Below are 21,931 nucleotides of genomic sequence, written 5' to 3' on the forward strand. Positions count from 1 at the left end.
GGGCTATTCCCTATGTGGCCCCAAGGGGGATAATTAAATAAGAGAAACATGTGATATTCTTGTTATAGGGTCTGGCAAGACTCAATAATACTCCATAAACAGATCCCTGTGTGATTGCTAATGAGTCTGACTGGAAATGGGGGAGACACAGGGGGCAGTTTTGAAGCCAGACAAAAGCTTGGCTGAGGATTTTCATACATGCTTCTGAAGAGGAAACAAATAAGAAGTTTTGACACCAGTGTTCTTCCTGTGACGGTGCTTCTGTTGCAGAATTTGTCCCTTTCTGTGCACTGAGAACTGATAGAGATAGGCCCCTGCACTGGATGTGAGAGGGACCTCGCAGACAAGGAGGCTGGGGTCACTTGGTAGGGAAGGGGAAGGAAAGGACAGCAAGTGTGTGGAGGCATGCATTCCTTCCAGAAAGGAAAGGCAGTAGGAGAAAATGCTCTGAATTGTGACTGCTGATTTATTACTCCACTTCTCTATAGGGAAGGAGAGAGAGAATCTCATAGGACATAAAGCTAACAGAAGTTCTCCCCCTTTTATCCCTAGCAGTGCCAGGAAGACGTGGGGGTGCAGAAGCAGCACAGCCAGCCCAGCACATGTCCTACTATAGTCCTGGAAGGACAGAAGGAACAAGACCTGTACCCCCTTGGCTGAGGTGCCATGGCCAGACCCTGCCTGAGTCTGCTGCTCCTGGTAGCCACTGTGACCCTTGTGCCCAGAGGTATCCATGCCTGGGGCAGGTCAAAGGTGGTGAGGAAGTTCCAAGACATTCCTGAAACTTATGTCTATGTGCAGCAGGCGCTATGGTATGCCATGAAAGAGTATAACAAGGCCAGCAAAGACAAGTACACCTTCAAGGTCATAAAGGTCTTGAAATCCCAGGAGCAGGTCAGTGAGCATGCTCTCTTCTCTTTCTCTTCAAGATGCAGTCATACGGGGGCCCATTATTCATGGAGGGCACAGACACCAGGGAGTGGAAAATAGCTAAGAGATGCCTTTAACCAAATATATATTACTTTTATTTTAGGGGTTTCTGGAGGAAAATTAGTTATACTTCATCCTTTCTTATTCTGGGATGAAACATAAAATAAAGATCATAATAACTTAATATTGATTACAGTCATATCAGAAAGCATAGGTCAGAGACCAAGAAGGGCTATTGAAAGGGACAAATTTGGGGCAGTTTGGGCTGATATCAAAATGAGGCATTACTGTTATGGATTATAACACAATGAAAAAGCAAAGAAAGTGCAAGTCTAGCTTTCACTGAAAAAAGAAATGGAAGGCTTTTTACAGAAAAAAAAAACAGCTACCTGTAGATGTAAAAGATTGTGTAAGGAGTAAATCATCATGGCAATAACTACTTCAGGCAAACATCATCAATGAATCCTACAATCACTGGGGTGGGAAAGTGGTGGGGGACAAATTGCTTGCAGGGATTCTTTCATTAATTAATTACAACAGGGAAAAGATACCCTTACGATCAGGACACCTGGCCAAGACTTTGTTCATTAAATGTTTGTGAACAATAATGGGACAAACTGACATCATGTGCCCCTGATGTGAGGTCACAGAAAGGACACAGCATCACTAGTGTATGGTATCATTGTCTGAAATCAATCCCCTGAAGGTAATCACGAGGAACAGTTAGACATATCCATATTATGGAGCATTCTGTAAGACCTCTTAAAATTATCAGTGTCATGAAAGACAGAGGAAAAGCAAGGAAATGGCCTGATTAAAAGACATGTAAGATTCCTCTACACGAGGCTGTCCAATTTTCCCAGGCCATTAGTTGAAGAGACTGTCCTTTTTCCAGTGGATAGTCTTTTCTGCTTTGTCAAATATTAGTTGACCATAGAGTTGAGGGCCCATTTCAGGGTTCTCTATTCTGCTCCATTGATCTGTGTGTCTGTTTTTCTGCCAGGACCACACTGTCTTGATGACCACAATTGTAGTACAACTTGAAATCTGGCATTGTGATGCCCCGGCTCTGGTTTACTATTATAATACTCCCAACTATTTGGCATATTTTCTGATTCCATACAAATCTGAGGATGATTTGTTCCAACTCTCTGCACAAAGTCCATGGTATTTTTATAGGGATTGCATTGAACTTGTAAATTGCCTGGGGAGCATAGACATTTTCACAATATTAATACTTCCAATCGTGAGCACGGAATGTTTTTCCATCTCTTTGTGTCTTCCTCAATGTTCTTCAGAAGTGTTCTGTAGTTTTTAGGGCATAGATCCTTTACCTGTTTGATTAGGTTTATCCCTACGTATCTTATGCTTTTGGGTGCAATTGTAAATGGGATTGACTCCAATTTTTTTCTTTTTTTCTCAGATTTCTTTTTAAAATATTTTTTATTGGAGTTTAATTTGCCAACATATAGCATAACATCCAGTGCTCATCCCACCAAGGGCCCCCCGCACTGTCCATCACCCAGTCACCCCAACCCCCGCCCACCTCCCCTTCCACCACCCCTTGTTCATTTCCCAGAGTTAGGTGTCTCTCATGTTTTCCCACCCTCACTGATATTTTCACTCATTTTCTCTCCTTTCTCTCTATTCCCTTTCATTAATTTTTATATTCCCCAAAAGAATGAGACCATATAATGTTTGTCCTTCTCCAAATGACTTATTTCACTCAGCATAATACCCTACAGTTCCATCCACGTCGACGCAAATGCTGGGTATTACCTTTCTAATTAAACCTTTCCTGGGTAGATCTAATTTTAACTCTTTGAGGAACCACCACACAGTTTTCCAGAGTGGCTGTACCAGGTCACATTCACACCAACAGTGCAAGAGGGTTCCCTTTTCTCCACATCCTCTACAACATTTGTTGTTTCATGTCTTGTTAATTTTCCCCATTCTCACTGGTGTCAGGTGGTATCTCGTTGTGGTTTTGATTTGTATTTCCCTGATGGCCAGTGATGCCGAGCATTTTCTCATGTGCTTGTTGGCCATGTCTATGTATTCCTCTGTGAAATTTCTTTTTTTAAAAAATAAATTTATTTTTATTGGTGTTCAATTTGCCAACATACAGAATAACACCCAGTGCTCATCCCGTCAAGGGCCCCCCTCAGTGCCTGTCACCCATTCACCCCCACCCTCAGCCCTCCTCCCCTTCCACCACCCCTATTCATTTCCCAGAGTTAGGAGTCTTAATGTTCTGTCTCCCTTTCTGATATTTCCTACACGTTTCTTATCCCTTCCCTTATATTCCCTTTCACTATTGTTTATATTCCCCAAATGAATGAGAACATACACTGTTTCTCCTTATCTGATTGACTTACTTCACTCAGCATAATACCCTCCAGTTCCATCCACGTTGAAGCAAATGGTGGGTATTTGTCGTTTCTAATGGCTGAGTAATATTCCATTGTATACATAAACCACATCTTCTTTATCCATTCATCTTTCAATGGACACCGAGGCTCCTGCACAGTTTGGCTATTGTGGACATTGCTGCTATGAACATCGGGGTGCAGGTGTCCCGGCGCTTCATTGCATCGGAATCTTTGGGGTAAATCCCCAACAGTGCAATTGCTGGGTGGTAGGGCAGGTCTATTTTTAATTCTTTGAGGAACCTCGACACAGTTTTCCAGAGTGGCTGCACCAGTTCACATTCCCACCAACAGTGCAAGAGGTTTCCCTTTTCTCCGCATCCTCTCCAACATTTGTGGTTTCCTGCCTTGTTAATTTTCCCCATTCTCACTGGTGTGAGGTGGTATCTCACTGTGGTTTTGATTTGTATTTCCCTGATGGCAAGTGATGCAGAGCATTTTCTCATGTGCGTGGTGGCCATGTCCATGTCTTCCTCTGTGAGATTTCTGTTCATGTGTTTTGCCCATTTCATGATTGGATTGTTTGTTTCTTTGGTGTTGAGTTTAATAAGTTCTTTATAGATCTTGGAAACTAGCCCTTTATCTGATATGTCATTTGCAAATATCTTCTCCCATTCTGGAGGTTGTCTTTTAGTTTTGTTGACTGTATCCTTTGCTGTGCAAAAGCTTCTTATCTTGATGAAGTCCCAATAGTTCATTTTTGCTTTTGTTTCTTTTGCCTTTGTGGATGTATCTTGCAAGAAGTTACTGTGGCCGAGTTCTAAAAGGGTGTTGCCTGTGTTCTCCTCTAGGATTTTGATGGAATCTTGTATGACATTTAGATCTCTCATCCATTTTGAGTTTATCTTCGTGTATGGTGCAAGAGAGTGGTCTAGTTTCATTCTTCTGCATGAAGATGTGGATGTCCAATTTTCCCAACACCATTAATTGAAGAGACTGTCTTTCTTCCAGTGGATAATCTTACCTCCTTTGCCCAATATTAGTTGACCATAAAGTTCAGGGTCCACTTCTGGGTTCTCTATTCTGTTCCATTGATCTATGTGTCTGTTTTTGTGCCAGTACCACACTGTCTTGATGACCACTCTTTGGCTTTGTAGTACAACCTGAAATCTGGCATTGTGATGCCCCCAGCTATGGTTTTCCTTTTTAAAATTCCCCTGGCTATTCGGGGTCTTTTCTGGTTCCACACAAATCTTAAAATAATTTGTTCTAACTCTCTGAATAAAGTCCATGGTATTTTGATAGGGATTGCATTAAACGTGTAAATTGCCCATTGACATTTTCACAATATTAATTCTTCCAATCCATGAGCATGGAATATTTTTCCATCTCTTTGTGTCTTCCTCAATTTCTTTCAGAAGTGTTCTATAGTTTTTAGGGTATAGGTCCTTTACCTCTTTGGTTAGCTTTATTCCTAGGTATCTTATGCTTTTGGGTGCAATTGTAAATGGGATTGACTCCTTAATTTTCTTTCTTCAGTCTCATTGTTAGTGTATAGAAATGCCATTGATTTCTGGGCATTGATTTTGTATCCTGCCACGCTACCAAATTGCTGTATGAGCTCTAGCAATCTTGGGGTGGAGGCTATTGGGTTTTCTACGTAGAGTATCATGTCATCGGCGAAGAGGGAGAGTTTGACTTCTTTGCCAATTTGAATGCCTTTAATGTCTTTTTGTTGTCTGATTGCTGAGGCGAGGACTTCCAGTACTATGTTGAATAGCAGTGGTGAGAGTGGACATCCCTGTCTTGTTCCTGATCTTAGGGGAAAGGCTCCCAGTGCTTCCCCATTGAGAAAGATATTTGCTGTGGGCTTTTCGTAGATGGCTTTTAAGATGTTGAGGAATGTTCCCTCTATCCCTACGCTCTGAAGAGTTTTGATCAGGAATGGATGCTGTATTTTGTCAAATGCTTTCTTTGCATCTAATGAGAGGATCATATGGTTCTTGGTTTTTCTCTTGCTGATATGATGAATCACATTGATGGTTTTACGTGTGTTGAACCAGTCTTGTGTCCCAGGGATAAATCCTACTTGGTGGTGGTGAATAATTTTCTTAATGTGTTGTTGGATCCTATTGGCTAGTATCTTGTTGAGAATTTTTGCATCCATGTTCATCAGGGATATTGGTCTGTAATTCTCCTTTTTGGTGGGGTCTTTGTCTGGTTTTGGAATTAATGTGATGCTGGCCTCATAGAATGAATTTGGAAGTACTCCATCTCTTTCTATCTTTCTTAATGTACTGTTGGATCTGATTGGCTAGTATCTTGTTGAGAATTTTTGCATCCATGTTCATGAGGGATAATGGTCTGTAATTCTCCTTTTTCGTGGGGTCTTTGTCTGGTTTTGGAATTAGGGTGATGCTGGCCTCATATAACGAATTTGGAAGTACTCCATCTCTTTCTATCTTTCCAAACAGGTTTAGTAGAATAGGTATGATTTCTTCTTTAAATGTTTGATAGAATCCCCTGGGAAGCTATCTGGCCCTGGACTCTTGTGTCCTGGGAGGTTTTTGATGAGTGCTTCCATTTCCTCCCTGGTTATTGGACTGTTCAGCTTTTCAATTTCTTCCTGTTCCAGTTTTGGTAGTTTGTGGCTTTGCAGGAATGCGTCCATTTCTTCTAGATTGCCTAATTTATTGTCATAGACCTGTTCATAATATGTTTTTAAAATCGTTTGTATTTCCTTGGTGTTGGTAGTGATCTCTCCTTTCTCATTCATGATTTTATTAATTTGAGTCTTCTCTCTCTTCTTTTTAACAAGGTTGGCTAATGGTTTATCTATCTTATTAATTCTTTCAAATGGTTTATCTATCTTATTAATTCTTTCAAAGAACCAACTCCTGGTTATGTCGATCTGTTCCACAGTTCTGTTCTCTCTTCTTCTGCTGGGCGTGGGGTCCATTTGCTGTTTTTTTTTCTAGCTCCTTTATGTGTAAGTTTAGCTTTTGTATTTGAGTTCTTCCCAGTTTTTGAATGTATGCTTGTATTGCGATGTATTTCCTCCTCAGGACTGCTTTTGCTGCATCCCAAAGATTTTGAACGGTTGTATCTTCATTCTCATTAGTTTCCATGAGTCTTTTTAATTCTTCCTTAATTTTCTGGTTGATCCTTTCATCTTTTAGCAGGATGTTCCTTAACCTCCACGTGTTTGAGGTCCTTCCAAACTTCTTGTTGTTATTTAGTTCTTATTTCAAGGCATTATGGTCTGAGAATATACAGGGGACTATCCCAATCTTTTGATATCAGTTTAGACCTGGTTTGGAGGTCACATATTCTTTCAGTTCCTGCCTGTCTTGGAAGCTCTTTATCTCTCCTTCCATTTTGAATGAGAGCCTTGCTGGATAAAGCATTCTTGGTTGCATGTTCTCATCTCTTAGGACCCTGAATATATCCTGCCAGCCCTTTCTGGCCTGCTGGTCTCTGTGGAGAGGTCTGCTGTTACCCTAATATTCCTCTCCATAAAAGTCAGGGATTTCTTGTCTCTTGCTGCTTTAAGGATCTTCTCTTTATCTTTGGAATTTGCAAGCTTCACTATTAAATGTCGAGGTGTTGAACAGTTTTTATTGATTTTAGGGGGGGGAATCTCTCTATTTCCTGGATCTGAATGCCTGTTTCCCTTCCCAGATTAGGAAAGTTTTCAGCTAGGATTTGTTCAAATACATATTCTGGCCCTCTGGCCCTTTAGGCACCCTCGGGAACCCCAATTAAATGTAGGTTTTTCTTCCTCAGGCTGTCGCTTATTTCCCTTAATCTATCCTCATGGTCTTTTGTCTCTTTTTTCCTCAGTTTCCCTCTTTGCCATCAACTTATCTTCTATGTCACTCACTCATTCTTCCACCTTGTTAACCCTCATTGTTAGGACTTCTAGTTTGGATTGCATCTCATTTAATTGATTTTTAATTTCTGCCTGATTGGATCTAAATTCTGCAGTCATGAAGTCTCTTGAGTCCTTTATGCTTTTTTCTAGAGCCACCAGCAGCTGTATAACAGTGCTTCTGAATTGTCTTTCTGACATTGAATTGTAATCCAGATTTTGTAACTCTGTGGGAGAGAGGACTGTTTGTGATTCTTTCTTTTGAGGTGAGGTTTTCCTTCTAGTCATTTTGCTCAGTGCAGAGTGGCCAAAAACAAGTTGTATTGGGAAAAGGGGAAAAAGATAGAAGAGAAAGAAGAAAAGAAAAAGAAAAAAGAAAGAAAAAAAGAGAAAAAAAAAGAAAAAAGGGGGGGAAGCAAACAGAAAAAAAAAAACAAGGGGGAGTATCCTCTGATTCTATGTACTGTAAGTCCCTTGACTTCCCCTGGAACTTTCTAGTGCTGCTTGGTCAATAATTTGTTTTTCCCCTGTCTGTCTAGCTGGTCTTCTGTGGGAGGGGCCTGTTGTGCTGATTTTCAGGTGTTATCACTTGGGGGAGCTGCTCAGCCCCTGCCTGGTGCAGGGTTCAGTGAATAATGTTTAAGCTGCTTATCCGGTGAGGCCACCGTGAGGCTCAGTGGGGGTTGTTTACCCCGTGAGGCCCCAGGAGGAACAACCGCAGTGGCGAGGCCAGCTCTGCAGCCCTGGAGTCAGCTCCCGCAGTAGCTCCAGGGCTCTCCGTCTGTAGGGCCTGGAGGCTCCCGGGTGGGGCCGCTGATCTGCTCAGCTCGGGGCAGGAGCTTCCTCGCTGTCCTGGGCCCTCCTGGCCTCTGCCTGTCCCAGGGCGGGGAGGGGAGGCCAGATCCTGGGCTGTGTCCCGGCGCCCAGTGCTCCGGAGCCTGCGCTGTTGGATTCGCGCTCCCGCCCCGCAGCCCCCTCCCGGAGCCGCCGCCCGAGCCCCTCCGAGCTGCTCCGGGTCCCGCCGTGCGCGCTGCAGCCCTTAGGGAGCTCGGCGCATCTCCCCGGGGCGCAGGTGCCTGTTAGTGTCCCCGGGAGCCCGAGGGCATCCCCGCCCTCCTGGGTCCTGCTCTAACTCCCTGCGGGCCCCTTTCCCCCGGGAAGGTTGGTGCAGCTCCTGCTTCTCCGGGACGGGGCACTCCTGTCCTGGGGACACTCGCCCCGGCCTCAGCCCGGCTCCTCGCGGGGCCCCTCCCCCTTGGAGGCCTTTTGTTTCTTTATTTCTTTTTCCCCATCTTCCTACCTTGATAGAAGCCCGAACTCTTCTCACTGTAGCATTCCAGCTGTTCTCTCTTTAAATCTCAGTCCGAATTAGTAGATTTTCAGGATGATTTGAAGGTTATCTAGGTTATTTGGTGGGGAAGGTGTTTTGGGGACCCTACTCTTCCGCCTTCTTGCCCCTCCTCAATTCTCTGTGAAATTTCTCTTCATTCAACAAAAAAAAAAAAAAAAAAAGAAAAAAAGAAATTTCTCTTCATGTCTTTGCCCATTTCAGGATTGGATTGTTTGTTTCTTTGCTGTTGAGTTTGATAAGTTCTTTATAGATGTTGGATACCAGCCCTTTATCTGATATGTCATTTGCAAATATCTTCTCCCATTCTGGAGGTTGTCTTTTAGTTTTGTTGACTGTTTCTTTTGCTGTACAAAAGCTTTTTATCTTGATGAAGAGCCAATAGTTCTTTTTTGTTTTGTTTTGTTTCCCTTGCCTTCATAGATGTATCTTGTAAGAAGTTGCTGTGGTCAAGTTCAAAAAGGGTGTTGCCTGTGTTCCCCTCCTGGATCTTGATTGATTCCTGTCTGACATTTAGATCTTTCATTCACAATTTTAAAAAAAAGACCTTTCATTCATTTTGAGTTTATCTTTGTGTATCATGTAAGAGAACGGTCCAGTTTCATTCTTCTGCATGTGGCTGTCCAATTTTCCCAGCACCATTTATTGAAGAGACTGTCCTTTTTCCAGTGGATAGTCTTTCCTGCTTGTCAAATATTAGTGAGCAATAGAATTGAGGGCCCATTTCTGGGTTCTTTGTTCTGTTCCATTGATCTATGTGTCTGTTTTTATGACAGTACCACACTGTCTTGGTGATCACAGCTTTGTAGTACAACTTAAATCTGGCATTGTGATGCCCCTGGCTCTGGTTTTCTTTTTTTTCAATATTCCCCTGGCTATTTGGGGTCTTTTCTGATTCCACACAAATCTTAGGATGAGAATTTTTGCATTTGTTCCAATTCTTTAAAGAAAGTCCATGGTATTTTGATAGTGATTGCATTGAATGTGTAAAATGCCCCATGTAGCACTGGCATTTTCACAATATTACTCCTTCCAGTCCATGAGCATGGATGTTTTTCCATCTCTTTATGTCTTCATCAATGTCTTTCTGTGGTTTTTAAGGTATAGATCCTTTACCTCTTTGGTTAGGTTTATTCCTAGGTATCTTATGCCATTGGGTGCAATTGTAAATGGTATTGACTCCTTTCTTTCTCTTTCTTCAGTCTCATTGTTAGTGGATAAAAATGTCACTGATTTCTGGGTATTGATTTTGTATCCTGCCACACTGCCCAAATGCTGTATGAGCTCTAGCCATCTTGGGGTGGAGTCTTTTGGGTTTTTTATGTACAGTATCATGTCATTTGTGAAGGAGAGTTTGACTTCTTCTTTGCCAATTTGAATGTCTTTTATTTCTTTTTGTTGTCTGATTGCTGAGGCTAGGATTTCTAGTACCACGTTGAATAACAGTTGTGAAAGTGGACATCCCTGACTTGTTCCTGATCTTAGGGGAAAGGCTCTCAGTTTCTCCCCATTGAGAATGATATTTGGTCTGAGCTTTCATAGCTGGCTTTGAAGATACTGAAGATATCACATTGATTGTTTTGCGTGTTGTACCAAACTTGCATCCTGGGGATAAACCCCATTTGGTCATGGTGATTAATCTTCTTAATGCACTGTTGGATCCTATTGGCTAGTATCATGTTGAGAATATTTCCATCTGTGTTCATCAGCATTATTGGTGTATAATTCTCCTTTCTGGTTGTGTCTTTGTCTGATTTTGGAATTAAGGTGATGCTGGCCTCATAAAACAAGTTTGGAAATACTCCATCCCTTTCTATCTTTTGGAGCAGCTCTAGTAGAATGGGTATTAATTCTTCTTTAAACGTTTGATAGAATTCCCCTGGGAAGCCATCTGGCCCTGGACTTTTGTGTCTTGGGAGGTGTTTGATGACTGCTTCAATTTCCTGCCTGGTTATTGGCCTGTTCAGGTTTTCTAATTCTTCCTGTTCCAGTTTTCATAATTTGTCATTTTCCAGATATGGTTCCATTTCTTTTAGATTGCCTAACTTATTGCTCTCTTACACCATACACAAAGATAAACTCAAAATGGATGAAAGATCTAAATGTGAGACAAGAATCCATCAAAATCCAGGAGGAGAACACAGGCAACACTCTTTTTCAATCTGACATCAGCAACTTCTTGCAAGATACATCTATGAAGTCAAGGGAAACATAAGCAAAAATGTATTGGGACTTCATCAAGATAAAAAGCTTCTGCACCACAAAAGAAACTGTCAACAAAACTAAAAAACAACCTACAGAATGGGAGAAGATATTTGCAAATGACATATCAGATTAAAGGCTAGTATCCAAGATCTATAAAGAACTTATCAAATTCAATAGCAAAGAAACAAACAATCCAATCCTGAAATGGGCAAAAGACATGAACAGAAATTTCACAGAGGAAGACATAGACATGGCCAACAAGCACATGAGAAAATGCTCCACATCACTTGCCATCAAGGAAATACAAATCAAAACTACAATGAGATACCAACTCACACCACTGAGAATGGTGAAAATTAACAAGAAAGGAAACAATAAATGTTGGATAGGATGTGGGAGAAAGGGGAGCACTCTTGCACTGTTGAACTGACCTGGTACAGCCACTCTGGAAAACTGTGTGGTGGTTCCTCAAAGAGTTAAAAGTAGAGTTACCCTGCAACCTAGCAATTGCACTACCTGGGATTTACCCCAAAGATACAGATGCAGTGAAAAGCTGAGATGCCTGTTCCTCAATGTTTTTATCAGCAATGTCCATGATAGCCAAAGTGTGGAAGAAGTCTCGGTGTCCATCGAAAGATGGATGGATAAAGAAGATGTGGTCTATATACACAATGGAATATTATTCAGCCATTAGAAAGGACTAATACCCAGCATTTACTTTGACATGGATAGAACTGGAGGGTATTATGCTGAGTGAAGTAAGTCAATTGGAGAAGGACAAACATTATATGGTTTCATTCATAGGGGGAATATAAAAAATAGTGAAAGGGATTATATGGGAAAGGAGACAAAATGAGTGGGAAATATTAGAGGTGACAGAAATGAGAGACTCTTAACTGGGAAGTGAACAAGGGGTAGTGAAAGGGGAGGTGGGCAGGGGGATGGGGTGACTGGGTGATGGGCAATGAGGGGGGCCCTTTCTGGGATGAGCACTGGGTGTCATATGTTGGCAAATCTAACTCCAACAAAAAATATACAAAATCATAAAAAATTAAAAATAAGTATAAATAAAGAAAAAGAAAGCTCAGGTATGAAATGTGACAACTAAATGCAATATATGATTTTGTATTATCTCCTGGATTTAAAAAAAAACTATCAATGATATTATTGGGGTAGTTGGAGGAATTGGAATGTGGACCATGTTGTAGAAGATAGTGTTGCACCAATTAGGTTTCCCAAGAAAGATGATGGGACTGTAGTTTGGGGGGATCCCATAGAAGAATCAGTAGGTGCACAGAAGGAAAAGGGATTCAGCCAGTCTGGATGGAATTTAAGGAAGGGAAGAGAGGGGGCTGATGGAGAATGGAGGCTACCGTGCAACATCAGAATGACATGGAGTACAGGGACAGTCTTGTGCTTCTCTTCCTCCTTCCACCATCTCCTCTCTACTGTCTGCCCTTTCACCTTGCTTTCCATTCCTCCATGTCATCAGAAACCTGAGTTAGGAATTAAAGAGTTAGAAGAGGAGGCTCATTTGACAGCTTTATCCCCTACGAGGCTGGGGCATTTGGCCTCTTGGCTCTCCTCCACACTCACAGGCCTTGGGTCCCTCTGATCTTGGTTATGTTGTTTGTGTTTCTTGGGTACTGGACACAGTACCGAAGTGTGTCGTTCAAAAGAATGAGGTAGAAATAGGTTTGAAAAGAGGCTAAACAGAAGCATTTAAAATTCCTTGACATTCCATCTACATACCACTGGAAAACACACTGAAGAAAAAAGTAAGGAAGAATAAAACATCCCCTCCAAACAAAATTAACTGAAAACAAAACAAAAAGAAAAATGCTTGGTGATAATTCAGATTAAACTTAGTAACACATACACAAGCTTTATATAAAGAGAATATGTATATCTTATTGGTTGATTTAACTTAAAATACAAATATTATATCAGGAGTTAGAAAATTATAGCCTGCAGCCAAGTCTGGCTTGCTGCTTATTTTGTATGCCCCATGAACTAAGAATGGTTATAAGAAATAAAAAAAAGAATATTTCATAACATGAAAATTACATAAAATTTAAATTTCTATGTCTATAAATAAAGTTTTATTAGAACATTTAATGTTTTATTAGAACATTGCCACCTATGTTATGAGTGCAGTCTAGGGCCACCTTTGTGCTGCAATAACAAGATTGTATGTTCTGAGCCTAAATACTCTCCCGTTGAAGAAAATGTTTGCTACTTGCTTTAGTTCATAGTTGACTAAGTCTTTGCTGCAGATTTTGTGCAAGGTGAATGATGGTAAAAATGAGAACTGTAGGTCTGACTATATGCTAATTTCTTTCAAGAAATATAGTGCAGTACTATAAATGTATTTTCTCTTATAATTTCTTTAAAAATTTATTTTCTCTAGTTTACTTTATTTCAAGAATATATACATACTTCTGGTCAACAGTAGGCTATTGGTAGTCAAGTTTTTTAGTAGTCAAAAGCTCCACTTAGATTTTTGATTGTGCCTGTAACTCCTTGTTACACATTGCTTTGAACTCCTTGCCTTGAACACATTGTTCAAGGGTCAGCTGTATATACAGTTTACTTTATGCCAGACCTGGTTGCTTTTCATATGCTCATTCAGATCTCACAACTCATTATGTAGGAGCTATTTTCTTCCACCTTAAAGAGGAAATGGGGCCAGAGTGGTTTAATAATTTTTCCACAGCACACAACTTGTATGGAGAAGAGCTAAGATTTAAGCCCAGGCTGCCTATTGTGAATGAGCACACGTTTTAACTGAGTGGAATGGATGGAGTGCAAGTGGTGGGACATTGCAGAAAGACTAAAGAGGTCATAGAAGGTCAGGAGAGTCAGAAGGGCCTGTCTGTGAAAGCAGTGAAGGGCTGCCTCAGCAGCCAGGATTCCCATTCCTTTCCCTTTTCTAGGCAATCAGGGGTCAAGCTAGGGCTGGTGGTCAGTGGTGGTGGTTGAGTCTGATTCAGTATTATTCTTTTTATGATAATTTTAACTTGGAAGTATTACTCAAATGTAAAGCAATGGTTCTCAAATGGGCATGGATTTTGCTTGGCAGGGAATTTTTGGCAATAATTGGAGGGATTTTTGGTCATCACAATCAGAGAAGGCCACTATACACACCTAGTGGGCAGAGGCTAGGGACACTGTTACTGCATCCCCTATAGCACCAAGGACAGCCCTCACCAGAAAGACTGATCCAGCCTCAAATGTCAATAGCACTGAGTTTGAGAAATTTGTTATCCAGTCATAAAAAAAAACTTCTAAGAGTATGTCTGGAAGTTGTTGAGCTGAAAAATGGTAGCAAAGACCCAATTTCCTGCATTTCCAATCTGACTCTTCACTTCCTGAGAGCACCCTGGAAACAGTTGGCTCTGTCCTTCTAGACACTTTATATGCACTTACATAAATAACTGAAAAAAATTTAAGTATATATGATATTCAAAAAACTACTTAGAATTCTGCTGACCATTTTGTTTAATGCCCAGGCAACTTCCCTAGGATGTTCAAAATGTTTACTATGCTTTTGAGATGATGTCTTACTCTTCTAGGGTCAGTGAATGTGTTTAACTCGGTAATTTTAATACCTTCTCTCCCTTAAGTTATAAAATCTTATCTTGTTCTCATTTTTAAATAATTAATAGTTTCTATTTGCCATTGTGCATTTCCATTTCCCCAGGAAAACTCTGAAATACAGAGGCCAGTGGGGGGTCTGCAAGGAAGAGGCCCTGCAATCAGGGATTCAGGAGAGTGGATCATGTGGAATAGGGTTGGATTGCTAAAATTGCAAGGAGGGAAGCTAAAGAAGCTAAAGCAATACCCTCCAAACAAATTTCAGTTATTAGATATCATTTCTTCTCCCAATATCTATTGAATAAGTATGAAGATGTTTAGACCCTGCAGTTTATTTCCCAAGCTCTATAAGCACACCATTACCTTTCACAGGAAAACATTATTTGGGGATTTTTCTTCCTTTATCTTGGGGACAGTTGTCACTATTCAACATTCAATACCATGATGTGAGACAAATAGGCAGATAGAAGGAGAGATATCAAGGTAAGAACTCATCCCCTCCTGTTACCTCAAAATTTCTGGCAAGGGGATCCCTGGCTGGCGCAGCGGTTTGGCGCCTGCCTTTGGCCCAGGGCGCGATCCTGGAGACCTGGGATCGAATCCCACGTCAGGCTCCCGGTGCATGGAGCCTGCTTCTCCCTCTGCCTGTGTCTCTGCCTCTCTCTCATCTTTCTCTGTGACTATCATAAATAAATAAATTAAAAAGAAATTTAAAAGAAGAAATCATATATCACAGAAACTGTTGCAAATAAAATATAGATTAAAAAAAAATTTCTGGCAAGGAAACTATAGAAGGGAGGGAGATGGGGAGGCATTATTTGCCCTAAGCAGGATATGTTTATTTATCAGAGATGACAGTTGGTATCATGCATTCGTTTATGATATCTAATTTCTAAATTACTCCTTGACAGGTCACAGAGAGTTTAGACTACTTTCTTGAGGTCAAAATTGCCCGAACAATGTGCAAGAAAATTTCAGGAGAAAATGAATATTGCCTATTACAAAAGGATCCTCAAATCCAAAAGGTATGTGCCTCAGGTGGAGGCAGTGATGGCCTGGTCAGATCTGCATACTGGACAGAGAAAACCAATAGGACCAATCCTGCTTTAATTTTCTTGTCTCCTTTTAAACCATGTTCTAATCATATTCAGGACCAAGGATAGCCAGATTCCAGACACAGACATAAACTGTTTCTATCAGTTTTTGCTGGTACTCTTCACCCCTGCCAAAACACACATAACACTTAGTGGCTTAAAGCAACACCCATTCATTGTTTCTTACTATCCTGCAATCTGGGCTAGACAGAAGTAATTTTCCTTTCCCTTGTTCAAATTTGTCTTTATGATATTTTCATAAAGTTACTTCTAATTTTTCTCTTTCATAGTTGAAACTGCATTTACAAGTATGTATATTTCTGTGTCTTTTGAATTTTCTTCACCTGTTTGGTGAATACCTAAGGCTGGCTGGCATGAGATATGGCTAAGCAAAAATAATGGCAGATTAGTGGTTCCTGAAAATTGCCCATACATGTGCAAATAAAATACATCTTCATATTCTGATGAATAGTAGGCACCACAGCAGAATACCAAACATGAGTGGATGGCTACATCTAGAGAGTAAGTTGTTATTATAAATTGCTATTATTATAAATTACTAGGTTTTAATTAAGTAATATTTTAAAAGTTCTGGTAGATACTAAGAATGATATATCAAATAACCATGAACTTGATTTTATAACTGTAATCATTTTATTACATTAATTTAAATGTTTATTTCAACAAGTAAAATGTTAAACATGCATTCCACTTCTCCCTCTCAAATATAAACACTCAAATTGTTGAGAAGTGTTCTTACCCACCCACCTCCATTACCATCACTCCTTGTTGAAGAAAATGCAAAAGCTTCTCCCTGTACCTGTCACTACCCCCATCTTCCCTCTGCCATTAGGCTTATAACTTGTAAAACCAAGCTGTGTAATATCCCATCCACTTTCCACAAGTGTTGATCCCCAAATACTCCATAGTAAATATTCTCTACACTGAAAAAAATGTGTTCTTACCCATTAAAATTTTTTTTAATTTGTGAATGCAGAGTTTTGTGTGTTTTTCAAAATTTATGTACATTTTGGATCTTTCTCTTGTTATGAGATTTGTTATGTTGGTACAATCTGTTATTATTTATTTATGCCAAATGATTTCTTGGGCCATTTAAGGTATATAGAAATCAGCCAAAATTGTTTTTGTTACTGCATATTAAGCTCTTATATGACTGTATTATGTTGTATTTGACCATCTCACTATTTTGGATACTGTGGTTGTCTTAAAATTTCACTCTTAACCACAATGCAGCAGTGACAGTTTGGATGCATGCTGACTGAGCAGGTTTGAGGCTATCCCCGGGGGCACCCTCTAGAGTAGGGCTGCCATACTGCTACACATGCAGCTTCAGCGCTCCTGGGGCCACTACATGTGACTTGAAACCTCAGTTTTACTCTCCAAAGTGGTTGAACCAGCACATCTTCCATAGTGATGTATGTGGTTGTTCATTTTCCCTCAGCACTTGGGGTTGAATCTTAAATGTTTTCATTCTGATGTATGTGAAAGGTGATCTCCCCACCACTTCACTTGGTTGCTTCCTACTGATCATCCAAGTTTTCACTTCTAGGCTTTGCTTTTTAATATATTTTTTTTCTGGAGCAACCAGAGGGTCCCTGTCAGGAGCCACAGCCAACCCACTGGAACCCCCTGACCTCAACTCCTCATGCTTCCCACTTCCTTCCTCTATCTCCCCTTGGCCAAACCCAACTGGAAGCCAGAGGGTGCCCAGTGATGTGATCTATGGAGGTCAGAGAGCAGGGTTCCCATTGTCATAGAGAGTTGAGGTCATAGGGTGAAAGTGCCCATTGACACAGCCCATAAAAGTCATTGGTCTTTCAAGATACACCAGGTACGAATAGAAGAAGTACAGACACTGAGAGACACATGGAGAAAAGACGGCATAGAGGCAGGAGTGGATTAATAGGAATCTGTTAGGAGTCTAATGGAATAGATCAGATGAGAGATGATGTTGGTTAGGATGGAGGAAGTACTCGGTTCTAGATGTCTGTGAAAGGCTTGGAATTTGCTGATTGATTGGTAAGGGAGAGTAAAAAGAGTTAAGTATAACTTCAAGGTTTGTGGAGTTTGGAGGCAGTTTGCTCTCTTGGTTTCCTCTTATGTTCTCATCCTCTACATGGAGCAACTGGCATTCAGTAGACTTGGTCACCCTGATTGCATCCACTTCTTATCACGCAGAGAATCCTCTCTGTCTCCGTCCTTGGACAATGTCCCCTCCTGTTTCATAGAGCTACTGCAGATTTGACCTTATCTGCTTTCTTTAGTTATTTATTGGGATTTAGAAAGGAATAAAAGGCAAACATCTGAGATCCTTGAAATATAAATTTAAAACTTGACATGATTTTAAATAGTTATTAGCCTGATACATGTAGAATATTTAGAACTTTCAAAAATTTTAAGCTACTTAAAATCAGTTATTATGTAAAGTTTACCTTATGTAAAGTTTACCACTGTCCATATATTTTTATACTAGTTTTCCTATATTTTATATCTGCATTTTTGTGTAGTTGGGATCCTACTGTATACTATTCTATAATTCAGATTTTCATTTAATAATAACTCTAAGAATTTATAAAACTGTAAAATATTGGAAAGCATCAGATAGTGGAACTATGTGATTTCATTTAATGGTGTTCCACATTTCACTTAGCAAATCCCTGAGAATTGGTTAAGTTTTTCTAACTTTTAGCTATTATGAACATTGCTTTAATAAATATTCTTTATTTCTATTTGTGTTATTATTGTTCCCTTGTAGACAGAGTTCCTGGATGTTGAATTACTCACCAAGGGTTTGACTAGACTGCTGGTAGCTTGGTCCTATTTTCTTCCTCAAGCTGATCCTCAATATTTGTATCTTCTATAACTTCAATTCTGTTTAATGTTGCATTCATGTTTTCATTGATATAGTGAAGGATTTCTCATTTGTATTTTTATTCTAAGTGAATACAAATTTTAGGAGTGAGAGGAGGGACATAAGTGAATTCATCCCACACAAGAGCCTGAAACTCTCTCTGCTCATTCTGCATGTCCTGGGAAGAGCTCTATGTGTCCCCTCAGTTCCCTGGCTTCAAGTTTTGCTTCTTGTCTCTGGCCAACCTTGACCTGCTCCACCAAGATGTGCAGGACTCTGTATTATTCCTGTTGGGTTGCTTCTCTTGGGAAGGACTCATTGGGCCCTCCATGCAGCATGCAATCTCAGTAGGCTGCAGAGGAATCACCATGGCTGAATGAAGGCCCGAGCTGGAGATGAGAATTTCTGAGAATAACAATTTTCTGGGCTCCTGCTATACATGATGGCTTCAGATAACAGGGAGGTGAATTGGGAGGGATTCATTCTGGTGAGTGAGGCTGGCTCCACTCCCATCTGGTCTCAGATACTATAGCTCCAGGGACTGCAGGGGTATGGCTGGCTTAAGCTGATTTTAGCCAGCCTGAAACCAAATTCTGAAATTTGGTTTAGAAATAAGAAACCCAGAAATAGAAACTTCCATTTATTTATTTTTCATTTTTATTTCTTACAAGCTAATTATTATTTTTGTCTCTTTTAGATGTTTTTTTGCACCTTTATTGTTGCAACCAAACCTTGGAAATTTGAGTTCACTATGCTGAAGAAACACTGTGAAGAGGTCTAATTATCTTCTAGCATATTCAACTGCTCTCACTTCCATTTAAAGAAGCAAATACACTTGCAAAACATTTAAATAAGTTGATTCGTTGACTTTATTTCTGTGGCCTTTTTGCCTTTTGTGTGCTCTTCAGGGGCTGGTACTGAGAACTTGATGCCTTTTTAGTGTTGGTCAGCCACTTCTAGTTCACTCACACATCTACTAGCAGGACAATGTGTTACCTACCAGTAAAGAGAAGACATTGTGAACCCATTTCCATATCTCATTGAACTATGAGCACAAATTACTTTTCAGTGGAAGCTATTTCTGGAGAACTAACTGGGGGACTCAGCACTCAACTGTTTCATGCTGGTGGGTTGTTTCTTCAAGGTTCTGAGGGTCTGGCTTGCCTTGAGAGTGTTCCTTCCATGGAATTCCACAAAAATCTTCCTGCCTAGGACTCTGGAGAAGACATAGCCAAATGCCTTAGAGTTTTATACAATAAATCCAACTGGAAAATGGTTGGGTCATTTGTAGATCTGCAGTGTATTTTTGTTTAATTTGACAACCTGGAACTTTTAAAAAATTTTCTTTTATTGGAGTTTGATTTGCCAATATATAGTATAACACCCAGTGCTCATCCCGTCAAGTGCCCTCCTCAGTGCCCATCACCCAGTCACCATATCCCCTCACCCACCTCCACTTCCACTACCCCTTGTTCATTTCCCAGAGTTAGGGGTCTTTCAAGCATTGTCATCCTAATTTTTCCCACTCATTTCGTCTCCTTTCCCTTTATTCCCTTCCACTATTTTTATATTCCCCATATGAGTGAAACCATATAATGTTTGTCCTTCTCCAATGGACTTACTTCACTCAGCATAATACCCTTCAGTTCCATCTACATCAAAGCAAATGATGGGTATACATCCTTTCTAATGGCTGAGTAATATTCCATTGTATATATTGACCACATCTTCTTTATTCATCTTTCGAAGGACACTGAGGCTTCTTCTCCAGCTTGGCTATTGTGGACATTGCTGCTATAAACATTGGGGTGCAGGTGTCTCAGCTTTTCACTGCATCTGTATCTTTGGGGTAAATCCCCAGCAGTGCAATTGCGGAGTCATAGGGGAGATTTATTCTTTTTTTTTAATTACAAATTTATTTGTTTTTATTGGTGTTCAATTTGCCAACATATAGAATAACACCCAGTGCTCATCCCTTCAAGTGCCCAACTCGGTGCCTCCCGGTCACCCCCATCCCCCACCCACCTCCCCTTCCACCACCCCTAGTTCGTTTCCCAGAGTTAGGAGTCTTTCATGTTCTGTCTCCCTTTCTGATATTTCCCACTCATTCTTTCTCCTTTCCCCTTAATTCCCTTTCACTATTTTTTATATGGGGAGATTTATTTTTAACTCTTTGAGGAACCTCCACACAGTTTTCCAGAGTGGCTGTACCAGTTCACATTCACACCAACAGTGCAAGAGGGTTCCCTTTTCTCCACATCCTCTCCAACATTTGTTGTTTCCTGTCTTGTTAATTTTCCCCTTTCACACTGGTGTCAGGTGGTATCTCATTGTGGTTTTGATTTCTATTTCCCCGATGGCAAGTGATGCCGAGCATTTTCTCATGTGCTTGTTGGCCATGTCTATGTCGTCCTCTGTGAAATTTCTGTTCATGTCTTTTGCCCATTTCAGGATTGGATTGTTTGTTTCTTTGCTGTTGAGTTTGATAAGTTCTTTGCAGATGTTGGATACTAGCCCTTTATCTGATATGTCATTTGCAAATATCTTCTCCCATTCTTTAGGTTGTCTTTTAGTTTTGTTGACTGTTTCTTTTGCTATGCAGAAGCTTTTTATCTTGATGAAGTGCCAATAGTTCTTTTTTGTTTTTGTTTGTTTGTTTGTTTTTGGCCAACTGATTTTTTACTAAAGTGCAAAAACAATTCAATGAAACAAAGATGTTTATTTCAACAAATGATACTGCATCATGTTGGTGTCCATTATCTCCATCTGCCTCTCACCACAAAGAATCTGCCGAGGGACACCTGGGGGGGCTCAGCGGTTGAGCGTCTGCCCTTGACTTAGAGGGTGACCCCGGGGTCCCAGGATCGAGTCCCATATTGGGCTTCCTGCATGGAGCCTGCTTCTCCCTCTGCCTGTGTCTCTGCCTCTCTCTCTCTCTCTCTCTGTCTCATGAATAAATAAAATAATATTTTTTATTTTTTAATAATAAATTTATTTTTTATTGGTGTTCAATTTGCCAACATACAGAATAACACCCAATGCTCATCCCGTCAAGTGCCCCACTCAGTGCCCGCTACCCAGTCACCCCCACCCCCACCCACCTCCCCTTCCACCTCCCCTCTTTGGTTTCCCAGAGTTCAGAGGTTTCCATGTTCTGTCTCCCTTTCTAATATTTCCTACCCATTTCTTCTCCCTTCCCCTCTATTCCCTTTCACTATTATTTATATTCCCCAAATGAATGAGACCATATAATGTTTGTCCTTCTCTGATTGACTTATTTCACTCAGCATAATACCCTCCAGTTCCATCCACGTCGAAGCAAATGGTGGGTATTTGTCATTTCTAATGGCTTAGTTATATTCCATTGTATACACAGACCACATCTTCTTTATCCATTCATCTTTCGATGGACACCGAGGCTCCTTCCACAGTATGGCTATTGTTGTGATGGGAAAGTGAAAACAAGCGATGGATAGGATCCAGACATGGTCGTGCTACCTGGCAACGAGAGTAGTTTGCATAAATAGGGGAGATTGGAATATCGGGTCTTTCATGACCTCTCCACAATTAGGAGTGAGACAAAGGCTAGAATTCATTGGCATCTTGTTTGTGTCTTTGTGTCCCTATGTGTAATATGTAAGAGAG

At 40.6% G+C, this 21,931-nt stretch overlaps 1 protein-coding gene across 1 annotated transcript; it reads left to right on the forward strand.

The window, feature by feature from the left end:
- The first annotated feature begins 666 nt into the window (after nucleotides 1-666).
- LOC112922628 (cystatin-13-like) lies at nucleotides 667-19,067 on the forward strand. Its single transcript, XM_026002283.1, has 3 exons — nucleotides 667-894; nucleotides 15,232-15,345; nucleotides 18,984-19,067. Exons 1-3 carry the CDS (start codon nucleotides 667-669, stop codon nucleotides 19,065-19,067), a joined length of 426 nt encoding a protein of 141 aa, XP_025858068.1.
- The last annotated feature ends 2,864 nt before the right edge of the window (nucleotides 19,068-21,931 follow it).

Source organism: Vulpes vulpes, chromosome 14, assembly GCF_048418805.1.
Source record: "Vulpes vulpes isolate BD-2025 chromosome 14, VulVul3, whole genome shotgun sequence".
Lineage (NCBI taxonomy): Eukaryota > Metazoa > Chordata > Mammalia > Carnivora > Canidae > Vulpes > Vulpes vulpes.